Source organism: Cryptomeria japonica, chromosome 1, assembly GCF_030272615.1.
Source record: "Cryptomeria japonica chromosome 1, Sugi_1.0, whole genome shotgun sequence".
Classification (NCBI taxonomy): domain Eukaryota; kingdom Viridiplantae; phylum Streptophyta; class Pinopsida; order Cupressales; family Cupressaceae; genus Cryptomeria; species Cryptomeria japonica.
This window is the reverse complement of record NC_081405.1, coordinates 226,499,308-226,514,667: the sequence shown is the minus strand read 5'-3', so window position 1 is coordinate 226,514,667 and position 15,360 is coordinate 226,499,308. Positions and strand designations below refer to the sequence as shown.

At 33.0% G+C, this 15,360-nt stretch overlaps 1 protein-coding gene across 5 annotated transcripts in view; it reads left to right on the top strand.

Annotated features, from left to right (window-relative positions):
* The window catches only part of LOC131074633 (protein PIR), a 316,612-nt gene that overhangs the window by 222,872 nt on the left and 78,380 nt on the right, over positions 1-15,360 (top strand). For all 5 annotated transcript variants that reach the window (XM_058011289.2, XM_058011287.2, XM_058011288.2 and 2 more), the window contains one exon: positions 8,025-8,168. In XM_058011289.2, the coding sequence (XP_057867272.2) occupies positions 8,025-8,168 (144 nt within the window). The remainder of the gene's footprint in view (positions 1-8,024; positions 8,169-15,360) is intronic.

Genomic DNA, 15,360 nt, shown 5'->3' with positions numbered 1-15,360 from the left:
CAAGTTGGTTGTGTTTTTGGGTGATTTCCTTGCTGTTTAGACCAACCATGTTACAATTGATATCAGGCCTACAACCTCTTGTGACCTTTTCATGCATCACCTCATTGCAAATGGGGACCCCCTCTTTTGCTTGCTAGTTTAGTCGTTTGCTTAGGTTTAGTTTGTTTGGTAGTAGTTTTGGGTCCATAAGTGTGAGGTTTATCCTTGAAAACGTGATCAAGTCACCGGTTCAAGTCTAGAATCCATGAATGAACTTCAAGATTGGGAATTGAGGGCGAAATTGTTAGAGACTTTACAAAGTCAAAAATGTTGTCGAGGGTAAAATTTGGAAAATTCCGAGTGTGGATTTAGAGAGGAAAAATCCAAGGATTGGATATCTTGACAAGGAAAATTCCTTGTTAAGGTTAGATTTTTCAACCTTGACAGGAGAGGAAAAGACGAAATATTCTAAGGGCTATAATTGGATAAAGTGCAATTTTCATGGAAAATCCCTAACTAAAATAAGGATTTCCTAAACTGAGATTTAAAATCCATGATTGAAGTATGGATTCAAAATTGAAGTGTTAAAATCCTAAGTTGAGATGTGGAAATCCAAAATGAGAATAAAAAATCCAAGGTTCAAGTATGGATTGTCCCACTCAAGATTGAACTTTCCTTAGTATTTTGTGAAAAATCCTTGACAACTTCACAAAAGCGCTCACTTGTTCTTGCACAACTACAATTTGTGCCTAGTAGTCCTTCTCTAACCCTCAAAGGTGCCCACATTTACCCTTGACCACATGCTAAACGCTCTCACTTGTCGCAGAATCAAAGTGATCAGCTGCAGGTTTCAGAGGATAAGGTTGATTCCGCCTTATGTCGTTTTTACCACGTTGATACATTTGCTGAGTACCTGCTTGAAAGTTCGGAGTTTCAGGAGGGACCGTTTGGGGTCACTAGGGATACTCTCATTCATGGTTCATGTGCTATCAAACGTTTTGTGGGAGTCATGGTAAGTACTCTGACTATAATGTTTCCTCATAGAGATTTTGTGGTTGGGTTTGCAGAGCAAGTTGCTAGAGGCCCTACCCAATCAGTGGTTAGAGATTAGAGATTGGAGCTGCCTCTTGGTTCTAGAATTGCTAGTGATGAGCCATTGACCGAGGTTGGAGCCTTATACCGTAATGGCATAGTGGGGAACGCTCACCATTTTTCTTTTGATCCACACACGGAGGACTTGATGATGCATCGGTGTGGATTGGTTCAGAGATTATAGTGTCCGTTGTGGGATGGGTATTCACCATCTTTAGTAGATGGGATCGATAGCTGCAAGTTGGATTACTTGCGGAGTAAGCACATCCATGGGAGTTCAATAGAGTATGGAGATAGTTGTGGTGATGCAAATACCTTCCATTATTCTTATCTCCACAGAGCAGATGGATGTGAGTTTGGTTTGCATTGGAACCTGAGTAGTGAGAGGTCTGGGAGTGTTTCTCATAATAGTTTTCGATACTAGCTATGGGATCCAGGGATTGTTCCATTTGGTGGATTGCTTTTCCTTGCTGTCGGGGTTGACTTAGTTGCACTATACAATGGTATCATGTTGATGCCACATGGTTTGGAGGGAGTACTCTACAAAGTGATTTGGGATCTTGGCATTCAGCTGAGCATTGAGTATAGAGTTTGGGATTCTTTGGGTACATCGGGATTGCAAACAGGGTTTATAGTTGAGCATTGCAGCATGTTCGGTGTGCTGAGAGTATACTAGTTCATCCTTGGCCTTCTTGAACATGTTTTGATGTTGATGCACTATTCTTGTGCGCAAGGGTTGGGTAGTTGGCATGATGTTTGTCCTTGCGCAGTTGTGTTTATGTTGGTACTACAGGGCTCGGTTGGAGATGTGTGGGACATTTTCACAAGTCATCTTTTGGACCTCTCGTGGAGTAGAGTTGCTTCGCAGCAAAGATTGCTTGAGGACAAGCAATTTTAGGGAGGGTGGACTGTAATGTCCCCATTTTCATGAGCATCAAAGTTCGAGGGATTAGCCTATTACTTGGACTCTCGTAGGCTAATATGTTTGGATAGAGAGTCTCAATGGCAGTTAATGGAGATTGTTGTCACTCCATGTCTTTAGTTCACTCTCAGGTCAGTTCCAAGCCTTTGTATATCAGTATTTGAGCTTAGTTGAGGAACTTACTATTTATAGTAAGTCAATCTGGTAGTGAAGCTATTTTTAGTCAGGGCACCCAGACACATGGGGGTTATACAGTGTTGATCCCAGCTTCTGACAGCAAGTCAAAAGACTGAATATTAAGGGAGATATTAATATTTGAGTGGTTCAGTTATATTTAATCCTAAAAGAGGGTTATTTTAAAGTTATATTATTAATTTTATTAAAAGTGAATCACTTAAATATTATAAAGTAAATATCAAAAAAGGTATGCCCAAGTGGGGGAATTTATTTAAATGATACATAAAGTATATTAAATACATTTTAAATGTATTTGACTCCTTTCAAGAAGGAAATCGTACTTTTGGGGGAATTGTGCCTTTTTGAGGGTTTATAAGAAGCAAAGAAGACAATTTGACCTGATATGATTGATTATTTGACATTGTTTCTTTTTGGCTTCTCTGTGCAATTGTCTGAGACAAGGGTTACAGCGAGTTTTCACCATTGGAGAACAATAATTCTTCATGGATTTGTGATCTCAAGGTTGTGGAAGATCAACTGAATCATTGCATTCTGAGAGGGCTTCATTCTGAAGTCCATTTGTGCTTCATCAGAGCTTATTAAATCTAGCTATTTGCAGATTTCCAAATAACGAGGGTTACACTTGGGTGAGATGCCTTCATTCAATAGTTACAGACATTTGGGAGGCAGGCTGTGCATTTTCAGCTTGGCATGTGTGGTCCTGAAAAGGGGCGTTTGACTAGGAATGCTGGAATGCCTATTCTTTTTGCCTTCAAACTACTTCATCTTGACCGCCTAGCATTCTTAGGGCATTCCATATCTTTTCTGGCTCGGAGAAATTGCATTCTGGATTTGTGCATTGTGTTTTGTCAGTTTCACAGTTTTTGGCTAGCGAGTTCCAAAATTTTCTTATTTAAATAATCTAAGGACCTTCGGGTATGTTTTATGTATTAGTTTCAATTGTAGCAATTACCTGATACTTAATATAGTTGCAATTGCTCTACACTTCTTGTCAATTTAGCTTAATGTGCAATTCTTGTCTGCGCACTTCTATATATTTTGCTTAAAATTCTTCAAAACCTTTGAAAATACAAAAACAAGACATCATTTGCATCAATAGAGGAGTTAGAACCAGCAGGATTCTTACACAATTTTTTTCAAAAAAAGTTATGGGTGTTTATTACACAAGTGTTTTACCAACTTAAGTGAACATAACTTTAGAGTTTAATTTGACCTTGTTGTTGATGCCAAGTATCTATTGGTAGGAGTTGATACAATTCCCTTTTGAGTTTAGTCAAGTAACTCTTTAGCGTTTGATGATGTTTTTTTGGTTCTTAGTCGTGGGAAGAATTTGCTTTTAGTTTTGGTTATGGAAGGTAAGGGCTATGTAGTTGAATTCAAGGTTCAACAAATTCTATAGTTGAATCATCAATAGAAGTGACTTTGAATCACCCACTAGCCACAATAATGGCACTAGACCAATGCTTGCCAAGAATGGGATCTAAAACACACAAATACAAGAAGAATTTAAAAAATAACCAATCAAGAAAAACTAAACCCTTAGCAAAATTGGAAAAATAAAAAAATATAAATAATAATAAAAATGAGACTTACCGTGTTGCATTGAAGGGAATGTCATAAAATACCAAAAATTGTCAAATGCACTCCTTACCACCATGGCCTTGTCTTTGTTTTAACTTGTGCTTTCCAACAATGGTTGGGAAATTGGGAGTATTCTGTGGTATAAATGAAATTTCTAAACTACAAACTTTAGGTCCAATGCTACTAGAACCCAATACACATTTAAGCATTGAAGTGGAAGATGCAATTATTTGTTAGATGTGCCTTATTCCTTGTTCGTTTTTTTCTTGAAAGAACTCTAATTGCACAATCACCTCCCTCATACGTTTAAGTTCAACAATGAAACACCACATTCGGGTATGCCAGTAAGGTGATGTTTGAGATGATTAATTCCTCCTAGAAACTCCATTCCACAACATTTGCAATTTTTTTTTCCCTTTCTTTATACCCAACTCACCAACTTACACAAAGTATTCCCTTTGCAATTTCAACATGTTAAAATTGTAACACTACATAGCAAGAGATTAAAAAAAGGAAGGGTTAGTCAAAATGTAAGCAATGAAGCTAACAAATGTGCAAGATAAATTAGGAAAAAAAAAAAAAAAGAAAAAGAAAAAGAAGGATTTAAAAAAAACTACCAAGAGAAATTAAAAGTAAAACTCCTTTGTTGGACTTCAAATGTAACATGTATTTAACTGAAAATACAACTATTAAATGTGAAAAAAATGAAAATTTTGAATTTACCTTGACTTGATGATTGAAGTTGGAAGTAGAACATTTGGAACTAAAATTGAGCACCTTATATCAGCTCCTTGTTTGCACAAATCCACCATTAATCCAACCCTATCAGCTTCTTGCATGAGAAGGTTCAGTTCCTTTGAATAAAGAACGAAAAATCAAGCAGAGTTAAGGAGGTTGAAAATATTTTGAAAGCAAATGCGCAAGTGAAAATAGTGTGATGTCCCCCAAACTGAGTTTCATCAAATTCGGTTGCTACTGAGAAAGCTCCTTGTATTATCTTTATAAAATATTAACAGCCAATATAACAAAGACAAGAAATTCGCTACGTCCCTCTCATAATGTAAATATAAGGGGATATAATCTACTACGTTATATAAAGAACAGATGATACTAATAGCTCTTACACCTACGCAAAGAAGACAAACTCCTGCAAACAGAATTAACATCAGTCAAGAAGAATATAATCTATATTTGAAAATACAATATTACTAACATTGGGCAGTTTTTTGTTGCTGGTTTTGTCTGTGTCTGGGTTTGGTCTTTTTGCTGTCTTTTTGTGCCTGGCTGGGCTTTTGCTGTCTCTTTGGCTGCTATTTCTTATGCTTATCCTTGCAGCCCATTTTGTTTTGGATGTTTCTATCTGATTCTATACCTCTTAGAATCATTTTGTAAAGGGTTTCGGGGCCCCTTCAAAACCTGGTTTTGCCTTAATCCAAAACATTGGATAAGTCATTAAATCTATCGATTTTAAGAGAGTATTTTTGAATATATAGACATTATGAATTAATAGCAGTCCATTGACATCTCAGGGGTATTGTTAGTATCCGTGGCGGCGATAGCATACTTGGTATATTCTGGTCAAACAAGGAAGACCAAATACAATAATGTTTGAATCGGTATCTTAGTCTCGATGTTTGATTAATTACATTTGTTTGAAGGAGCATATCCGCAAGATAAGAGAAGAAATAATGTAGGAGGTAATCACAAGGGGAGTCAGTATGGATAACATCGATCAATAAATATTGAACCGCAAACGAAATGCAATAACCAAGTATCGTAGTATATAAAGAAGGATAGTCGACATACGTCTGTATTTAACTGTGGAACATGTTTACTACAAACATTGCTTATGTGGAATACTACACATACAATGCAAACTCAAATACGTAGCCAAATCTATCAAAGGACTTTATGAAAGGGGATGACATAGTGTTTAATTGTTAATCATTATCTCAATAATGCAAAGGTAGTGGAAGTTATCGAGATAGCGAATATTAGAGACTAGTCATCATTATTATGAAGTTACTTGATACCGGCAGACTATTAATTAATTAGTTATCAAATATGGAAAGGTGTGATTAACATACGAAAAGAAGCATTAATGAATAGATGTATCTTTTGGATATGCAACCTATCATATTCTTATCATATTCTCGATCAAGATATAAAGACATTTGAACCATTGAAGGAGAGGGGATATAAATCGATTACTAATCATTTTCAATCCATTTGGATTGGTACGGGACGAGCCTCTACCTTCTCAAGCACAAGTTGGTTGCCAGAACATAATTCTACATCACATACAACACTACTGGTTGCAAGCAATGGGATAGCTATAGGGGTTATTATTTTACCACTAATTGTGTGATTACTGATTCAGATGTCAAGTCAGTTTAAGCAATTCGTATTCAATTTAGTCGCATAAGCTTATCACCTCATTGAACTAGCAAGGAACGTATTAGGTACAGCATAGTTAATCTTAACATTAATTTTTTTTTTTTTTTGATCGGTAATTGGCCGAAGCCTGAATAGCTTTTGACTGGAGCTATGAACCAGTGGGGACACAGTAGGGGCCCCATCCCCATTACATATCTTTGAATTATTATTATTATTATGTTTGATTAGATTGACCCCAAGACCTTCCCCATCCTATGGAAGCCCAAGAGTCACAACTTAGAATTTCACTTTAGATGTCCCTATTGGGAATTGAACTTGGGTCTCCATAGTGAGAACCCGGTGTTTTAGCCAGTTAAGCTCAACCCCTTGGACCATCTTAACATTAATTACATTACACTAGGTACGGGTATATAGGACAAGATCCTCTAACATACATTTAAGTGCTGAATCAGAGTCGACAATAATATTGGTACTTATGGCATCATATTGTAGGTAATATCAACAGCAACCATATTGCATTTAGCAATATTATATACCAAACACAGCACGATTTATAATTATCTTATGAGGTGGGAGCTTGTTATAAAGGAAGGAATACCACGTGGGGAGTCTTTGTTTTGACAGAGATATCAGAAAGGAGGAAAAGAGATTTCAGTAGAAAACTCAGGTTTATTAGTATTAGATTAATCTTGCCAAGTGTTTTGTGGGCTCCACACAATAAATATTCATATTCCTATAATAAAAGAATTCTCACTCAGTGTTTGCAGCAATAAGAAAAGGTTTGGAGATTTGGAGATTATTATTGTGTTTTAGCAGCAGGCTCCACTAAAGGGAATGGGACCCACTTGAGAGTCTTTTGAATATGGGTTGTGGTTTTTATGTTAGCCCCACTCTAGCTTTGCAGATTACTGTTTGGGATTTGAACAATCAACATTACCAAAAGGTCAACAATGATCTAAGAGTAGTCAATAACATGTTGAAGACTGAAGATTTTGCTTGGGAAAATTATTTGTGTTTTTTTAACCATTCTCCACTAATTGTGAGATATCAATCAGATGGTCTAAGGGGATGTCTACAATATAGAAACACATATTTCAAATAAGAGAATCTATCAAGATAAGTACCACTTTCTCAAACTAGCCTTAAAATTTTAAGTTGTATATTATGATGAAATATATTCAATATTGATAAATTATATTTATCAATGTATTACAACTTTCATATTAAGTGGGGATTATTGTCTCAGGACTAAGTTACAGAAAATCCCAAAAGGGGACATTGCAAATAGGTTCAAAATTGAACAGTGAGTGTTATAAAATTTAAAGTGTTAGTGGCTTTTTAAGGTAGTCAAGTATGTGGTTTGTGTTTGAATGTTTTTTTAATACTCACCTGCCTTGCAGACTCAGTGAGTCTTGGCCCGGAACTTGTGAGACTAGAGCTTGGAATTGTTATAGCAACCATGCCACATCGGCTCTGTTGGCTCATTTTACAAATTCAAAATCTTGATTTGTAATATATTCACCTTGTAGGACTTGTTAGGCTCTTTTAAAATCAAATTAAACTGCTGAGAAAGGAACTGCCTTGACCTGTTCACCATTTCTCATGCAAAGGATAATCTAGCTTTGCTTTTTGAAGTAATGATCTAGCTTCTTGCACTGTAGATTTATCTATTCTTTTTCTACATGATTGAGATATCATAATGTTTGAAGCAATACATGGATATCAATTTTGACAGTTTCTTTTGTGAAGGTTAAACTAGACTGTTACGTTTTTCCTTTTATAGAAGTAACTGAGAGCATCACTATATCTTTAAGCATTGGAAATTTATTTTTTTATATTTTATTATTGTCTACAGGAATTGAACATGGCATATCAAGCTTTTGCCCAATTGTATAGCAAATTCTTTGGCTTACCTCACATGCATGCAATAGTCAAACTGTTAGGTTCAAGATCACTTCCTTGGCTTGTTCGGGCACTTCTTGACCTGCTTGCACACAAGGTGAGTCTTAACATACTAATAAAACAAGCAATCTAGGGGAGTACATAATTTGAAAATCCCACTGAAAAGAGGCTTATGCATGAAAGGTAAAATTTTAAATTAATTTATTGTATCATGTTATGTGATGATAGATAACTTTCTTTTTCAATTACCTCTCAACATTCTTTTGCATGCCACGTGTATTTTAGTAATTATTGTATTAAAATTTTAAATATTCCAGCCTGAGTAAGAGTTGTAAATTACTAAATTGTATGTTGTTTTGGAGTGAGTTGTGTAATTCGATAAGTTTATCCATAGGTATACTAAAGTCTCTCAACAGTTCTTGCTGACACTTGTGCGTAAGCATGTGTTGATGTCATCATGTATCATTGTATAGTAAAGCATTATAATGTTTTTATAGATATAAAATTTCCTTTTTGAACGCTTGTTCGCATACATTGGTATGCCAGATGTTTGTTCGTAAGAAACGAGTTTTTTTCGAAGTATTGTACTTAAATGTTTTGGCTGGACTAAGTAAACGCATGTACATGTTACATTGTTTAAGATTGGGTTACAAACTTTTTCATTGGTCCACAATGTACTGAAGTAGACAACAAATCCTGTTTATTGGTAAATGGAAGCATTTGATCATGTCATCATGCTTAGTAAAGCATTTAAATATAGCCAATGATGTACTTAGGTTATGAGAATAACTATAAACCATGCTTGCAAATAAATTCTACACTATTGGAGAATGTCAAGTGCAATAATAACTGATGTAATTGTACAACATAGAGAATATAGAATAATCAAAGATTTCATATGAAGGTAATGTTTGATACAGTTTGGTTAAAACAAGGAGGACTTGGTATATAACACCCTGACATATTTGAATGACAAGACTTACAATTAGTGGTTTAGAGAAACATTAAATACTGAACTTCAAATCATCGCATCGCTACCTTATGACAAGAAATATTAAGATGACATTGGCTTATAAATGAAACATAATATATTTCAACAGTTTAACTTTACATTATCCCACATCTTAGAAATGTCCAAGTTCCTTTTGACAAAAATAACAACAAAAAGAAAGAACATAATGTAATGTCCCTTTGTAGGCACAATAAATTGGTGGAGATCCTCAGCCTAGATTTTAGTTCCCATAGGCTAATTGGAATGTGGTAAGGGTATATTATTATTTAGTTTAATGAAGCTGTCTAAAGTCACTCATTTTATCGATAACTTTTATTTAATTAATTATTTCATTAAAATTGGACAAATAATGAAAAAAGTGACATTTGGGGGGGCCACATGTTAAATTAAGAAGAAATATTAAAATCAATTTGAGAGGGGAATGAAATATAATTTTCAAATTTCAAAAGGGGGTTAAAAAAGGAGAATTTGAGAAGAGAATTTCATTCTTAGCATTTTGTTCTAAAACCCCAACTTTGGAGATTGCGCAACTGTTCATCTTTTTATCCAAGGAAGAAAACCCCATGACAAAGATTGGCTTCAAGGATGAAAACCCTAGTAGCCAATTTAAAATGGATTCATCCAAGATTCACAAGTGTGATGAATGATTGGAGATTGTGCAGATTGTGATGAATGATTGGAGACTGGCTTCAAACATGACAAATAGCTCAAAGTCTGCAGTATCAAATCTTAAAACCAATCTAAAACTCCAAACGCAATAAGCAGCTCAAAGTTTGCAAGATTGCATTTAAATCCCTATTGAACAATAGAACAAAGATCACAATCAACTCTAGAAAATGTCGTCACATAACAACTTCAATTGGCACAAAGTCTCAACATAACTTGCCTCTTTATTGAAAGCAATTTGATTTATATCTAAGCTCAAAGTCTTAGAGTGCACATACAAACTGGCAAAATTTTGTTACATTGCCAAATGATAAAAATTACAATAGATCCCCTCAAGTATTTATAGGAGAGGAGCCTTGAGAAAAATGTGGGAAGATCCCAACTAACTTGAGAAATTCTCTCAACCACCATGACTTATTCCAATTACTAACTAAGACTTATTCAAAATTACAAGTCCTATTCTAAATTGACTTGTAAATTTGTAATCAACTTACTTGTAATTACAAAAGTGCAAGTGATAAACTTGCAATTACAAAATTGTTTTTTTACAAGTAAACTTGTCAAAACAAAATTACAAATACACAATTGAAACTATTCTTTGTGTCCGAAGACACGACTCTAACTACATCATCGTCTGTTTTGAATATCTTCATGTTGCTTTAGGATGCTAGAACTTGAAGTATTCAAGATTGGTGAAGACATCTCGAACTGGAACGGGAATTTGCATCCTTAATGATCTTTGTGTCTTTCGCCAACGAATTTCAATCTTATCTTCTTGCTTGGGGTGGTACTGGCTTTTCAAGAGGAAAGTTCTTTGCAAGGCTGAAGTAAGAAGCCTATTTCTGCCTTGAAAACATTCTGTGCTCTCAATCATTCACATAACTTATCCATCTCCTTGTGTGGCTCCATCATGTTATTGTTCTTTCTTTGTATCATCCTCCAATCTTGGAATCTACTTGCGGAATAAGGCCCATGCCTTAATTTACTGATTTGGTAGGTCGTGTGTGCAAACAAGACTGACAAGAGAAGGGATAAATTGATGCAAAATTGGGCTCACAAGTGAATTTCGGGTTTTCGAAGCTGCATTACATGTGTGGAAAATCAAGAGCATTAACTTGCAATTGTTGAGAACAAACATGCAACTTCATAGGTGTAATGGGAAAACACAAGTTTGCACTTGTAATTGCATGCTAGAGACTCATTTTCAAGTGTTTTTGAGGCATTTTGGACCAATTTCGGGTTTTGGAAGGCTGACTGCAAGTGAAGACACAACTGCAATCAGGTTTTAAAATTCCGACTGCAAGTAGACTTCAAATGAGAAATTCAACACTTGAAATTTTGCAAAAAGAATGTTAATTCTTTTGACAATATGGGAAGAACAAATAAAAACCACAATTTAAACAAGATCAATGCATCCTCTATCACGTCTAGAATCCAAGGCTCAACAACCGGCATGAATGTAGGGCACATTTAGTAGAAAACGTGTTCTTCTTGAATGCAAACACCAAGTATTAAGTGCCAAACACTACGATTTGAATGCAGGTTACCACGTAATGCAAAACGTGGCCAAAATGTGAGCCAAATGGATTCAAACCCATAAAAAATCGGGTTCTTGAGAGCAAGAATGCAGGTCGGGTTCTTCATTTGCAAATACAAGTAGCAAATGCCTTCAAAAAAGATGCAATGGTTTTAGAAACCCCATTGCAAGTTTTAGTTACTTCACTTTTCTCTTCCTTGGGCAAATTCGGGTTTGAAAGGAAGAAGAGCAAAAAGAAATAACAAAACAACTTGTAATAGAGAAATAAAATCCCTATTACAAGTTTTAAAAACATAAAGACTTGTAATAGGGAAATAAAATCCCCATTACAAGTTTAAATTAACACAACTTAAACGACTTGTAATAGGGAAATAAAATACCTATTACAACTAAAAAACATAAAGTAGGAACTTTTATGAGAACTTACAAGTTCTCATTAAACTTGTATTTTAAATTATCTTGTAATTTGTCCAAAAAGTTCCTACAAAACAACTTAAAAGACAAAAAGGGGGAAATGGGAAATAAAAAACAAGTTACAAGTTTTTATAAAGTGCACTTGTAATTGCTTTTAAAAATCCTTACAACACAAAACAAAAGAAAACTCTTAACCTACAATAGAAGAAAAATTTCCCACCTACAGTCAGGAAGAAAAAACTTGAAATTGAAGGAAAAACATAGCAAATCAAACCGAAACACGATGAAATTTGAAACGTGGACCGAGGATGAACCGAAGATCAGTCCAATTTAACAAGAAGCATAAATTTTGCCTCGGGAAGCATGCCTTAGAGTAAAATTTCCAACTTGCAGTGACTTCTCTTAAACCCGAAATTGCACTAAAAGCTAGGAAAATGAAGGCCAAAACTCACCAAAACTTGGACAATGATGGCAAAGACACCCCCTGATGATTTGAGGCAATGGCTACGCAGCGGACAAAATGGCCCGCCCATGCCATGCCTTCTCCATGCGCCATGCCATCAGGCCAATCATTCCCAGGCCCGTACAATCTGTCACATCCGCCAGTTAATATTTTTTATCTATTAAAATCTAAAATATTAGCGGCTCCCTCTGTCCGCCAAATTACTTGCTTTGTGCAATCAGTCTTGTCAACGTTTGGATCGAGAGACGTTGGTAGTTGCAGTACATCGTAAATGTTGCATTTCACTCTAAGAGTTTTTATTTGGTATAACACTCCAAACCAGATGTAATTTTTTTATGATAATTTATATGTTTAAATTTTTAATTTATTTTAATAGAAAGTATATTACAATATATAATTAATTGTAAGATATATATTATATGTATAAAAAATAATTAAATGATTTTAACATTAAGAAATAATTGGATACTTACTATTGATTTGGATGGTAATATATATCAAACTGCATTTTATAGTTATTTTTTATGTTAAAATAATTTAACTACTTTTTATTTTAAATTTACTTATTTATTTTTTATATTAAAATCTATTAATTATTTTAAATGATTTTAACATAAGAAATAACTATATGATTTTAACGTATATGATTAAAATGACTTAGTTATTTGTTACTTATGGTTAAAATCACTTAGTTATTTTAACATATATAGTATAAGAAATAACTATATCGTTAAAATGACTTAGTTATTTGTTACTTATATATAAATTTTAATAATATTATTATAAATTTTTAATAATTTAAAAAGTAAATATATTTTAAAAAAATAAACTATTATTTACTTATATAAGTATTTAAATGTTTTTAGAATAATATTATTAAAATTTATATATAAATAAATTTTATTTTCTATGTTAAAATCACTTCAGGTTAAAATCGTATAGTTATTTCTTATGTTAAAATCATTTAATTATTTTTTATTTTAAAATTACTTATTTATTTCTTATATTAAAATCAATTAATTATTTTAATTTAAAAAGTAAATATATTTAGAAAATATAATTTTAATATAAGAAATAAATAAGTAATTTTAAAATAAAAAATAATGAAATGATTTTAACATAAGAAATAACTATACGATTTTACGGTATATGGTTAAAATCACTTAGTTATTTTAAGGTATATGGTATAAGAAGTAACTATATGGTTAAAATCACTTAGTTATTTGTTACTTATATATAAATTTTAATAATATTATTATAAATTTTTAACATATAATTAAATGATTTTAACATAAGAAATAATTAAATTTTAACATATGATTTTAACATATAATTAAATTTGTTACTTATTTGTTACTTATATATAATTAAATGATTTTAACATAAGAAATAACTATATGATTTTAATGTATGTCACTTATGGTTAAATCACTTAGTTACTTATGGTTAAAATCACTTAGTTATTTTAACGTATATGGTATAATAAATAACTATATGGTTAAAATCACTTAGTTATTTGTTACTTATATATAAATTTTAATAATATTATTATAAATTTATAAATAAGTAATTTTAAAATAAAAAATATTTAAATGATTTTAACATAAGAAATAACTATATGATTTTAACCTAACAAATAACTAAGTGATTTTAACATAGAAAATTAAAATTACTTATATATAAATTTTAATAATATTATTTAAAAAAATTTTAAACATGTATATAAGTAAATAATAGTTTATTTTTTCTAAATATATTTACTTTTTAAATTAAAATAATTATTTGATTTTAATATAAGAAATAAATAAGTAATTTTAAAATAAAAAATATCAAACTGCATTTTAACGATACAGCCATATAGTTATTTCTTATGTTAAAATAATTTAACTATTTTTTATTTTAAATTTACTTATTTATTTTTATATTAAAATCTATTAGTTATTTTAATTTAAAAAATAAATATATTTAGAAAAAATAAACTATTATTTACTTATATCACTATTTATTTATTTTTAAATAATATTATTAAAATTTACATATAATATATATCTTACAATTAATTATATATTGTAATATACTTTCTATTAAAATAAATTAAAAATTTAAACATATAAATTATTATAAAAAAATTACATCTGATTTGAGTGTTATACCAAAGTAAAAGCTCACCGAGATGCAACATTTACTGTGTCCTGCAACTACCAACGTCTCTCGATCCAAACGTTGACAGGACAAAGCAAGTAATCTGGCGGACAGAGGGAAAAATTAACTGACGGATGTGAAGGATTGTACGGGCCGGAGAATGATTGGCCTGATGGCATGGGGCATGGAGAAGGCATGGCATGGGCGGGCCATTTTGTCCGCTGCGTAGCCATTGCCATGATTTGAGACTAACAAATGTGAGTTTTGCACCTCGTAAAACGTGCCTTGGAGACAAAAATGACACATTTAAATGAAAAATTTGAAGGGGTTGTCACATTTTTGAAAATTCAAAAATGGGGACAACACACAACATGGTATTTTCAAGCAGTTTACTTTGGTGTGACCTTCAACCTTGCACTCAATGCACCATAATTCTTTAGTCTCCTTTGAAATTTCTTTCTCATCTTTGAGCTCTTTCATCATTTCCATCATGTCTCGCCATAAGGCTTGAATTGTCTCCGATTCTCCATAGCTGCTATCTTCTTTGTCGTTTTCACTGCTTTTCTTCTACTTCCCTCCAGAGGATGTCTTATTCTTGCTCACAATATCCATTGCTTGTTTGTAGGCATCAACATATGAGGATTGAAGGAGAACCTTCATTATCTTACATAGAAAAGGGATCAATCCTCCAATGAACCATTGTTTCTTTAGTCCATTTGTTGGCTGGTTCTCCAACTTCACCAACAATTCTTTGTGCCTACGATTATAGGCTCATACATTATAATGCTTTCCTTGCTTGGTGTTGTATAACTCTACGACAATCTAGTTGTCATCCAATAGAAATTTGCATTTCGCTAATAATGCTTTCTTTAGCACGTCCCATGAGGTTGTGGACTGTGCATCAAACTCTGTGAACTAATCAATGGCTATACCCCATAGTGTTGTTGGAAATGCTCTCAACCAATGATCCTTTCCCTCTCGATCGCTCGCTATCCATATGGTCTCACATGTTTTATAGTGCTTGACAAGACCCTCACACCCATTCTCCTTGAAAT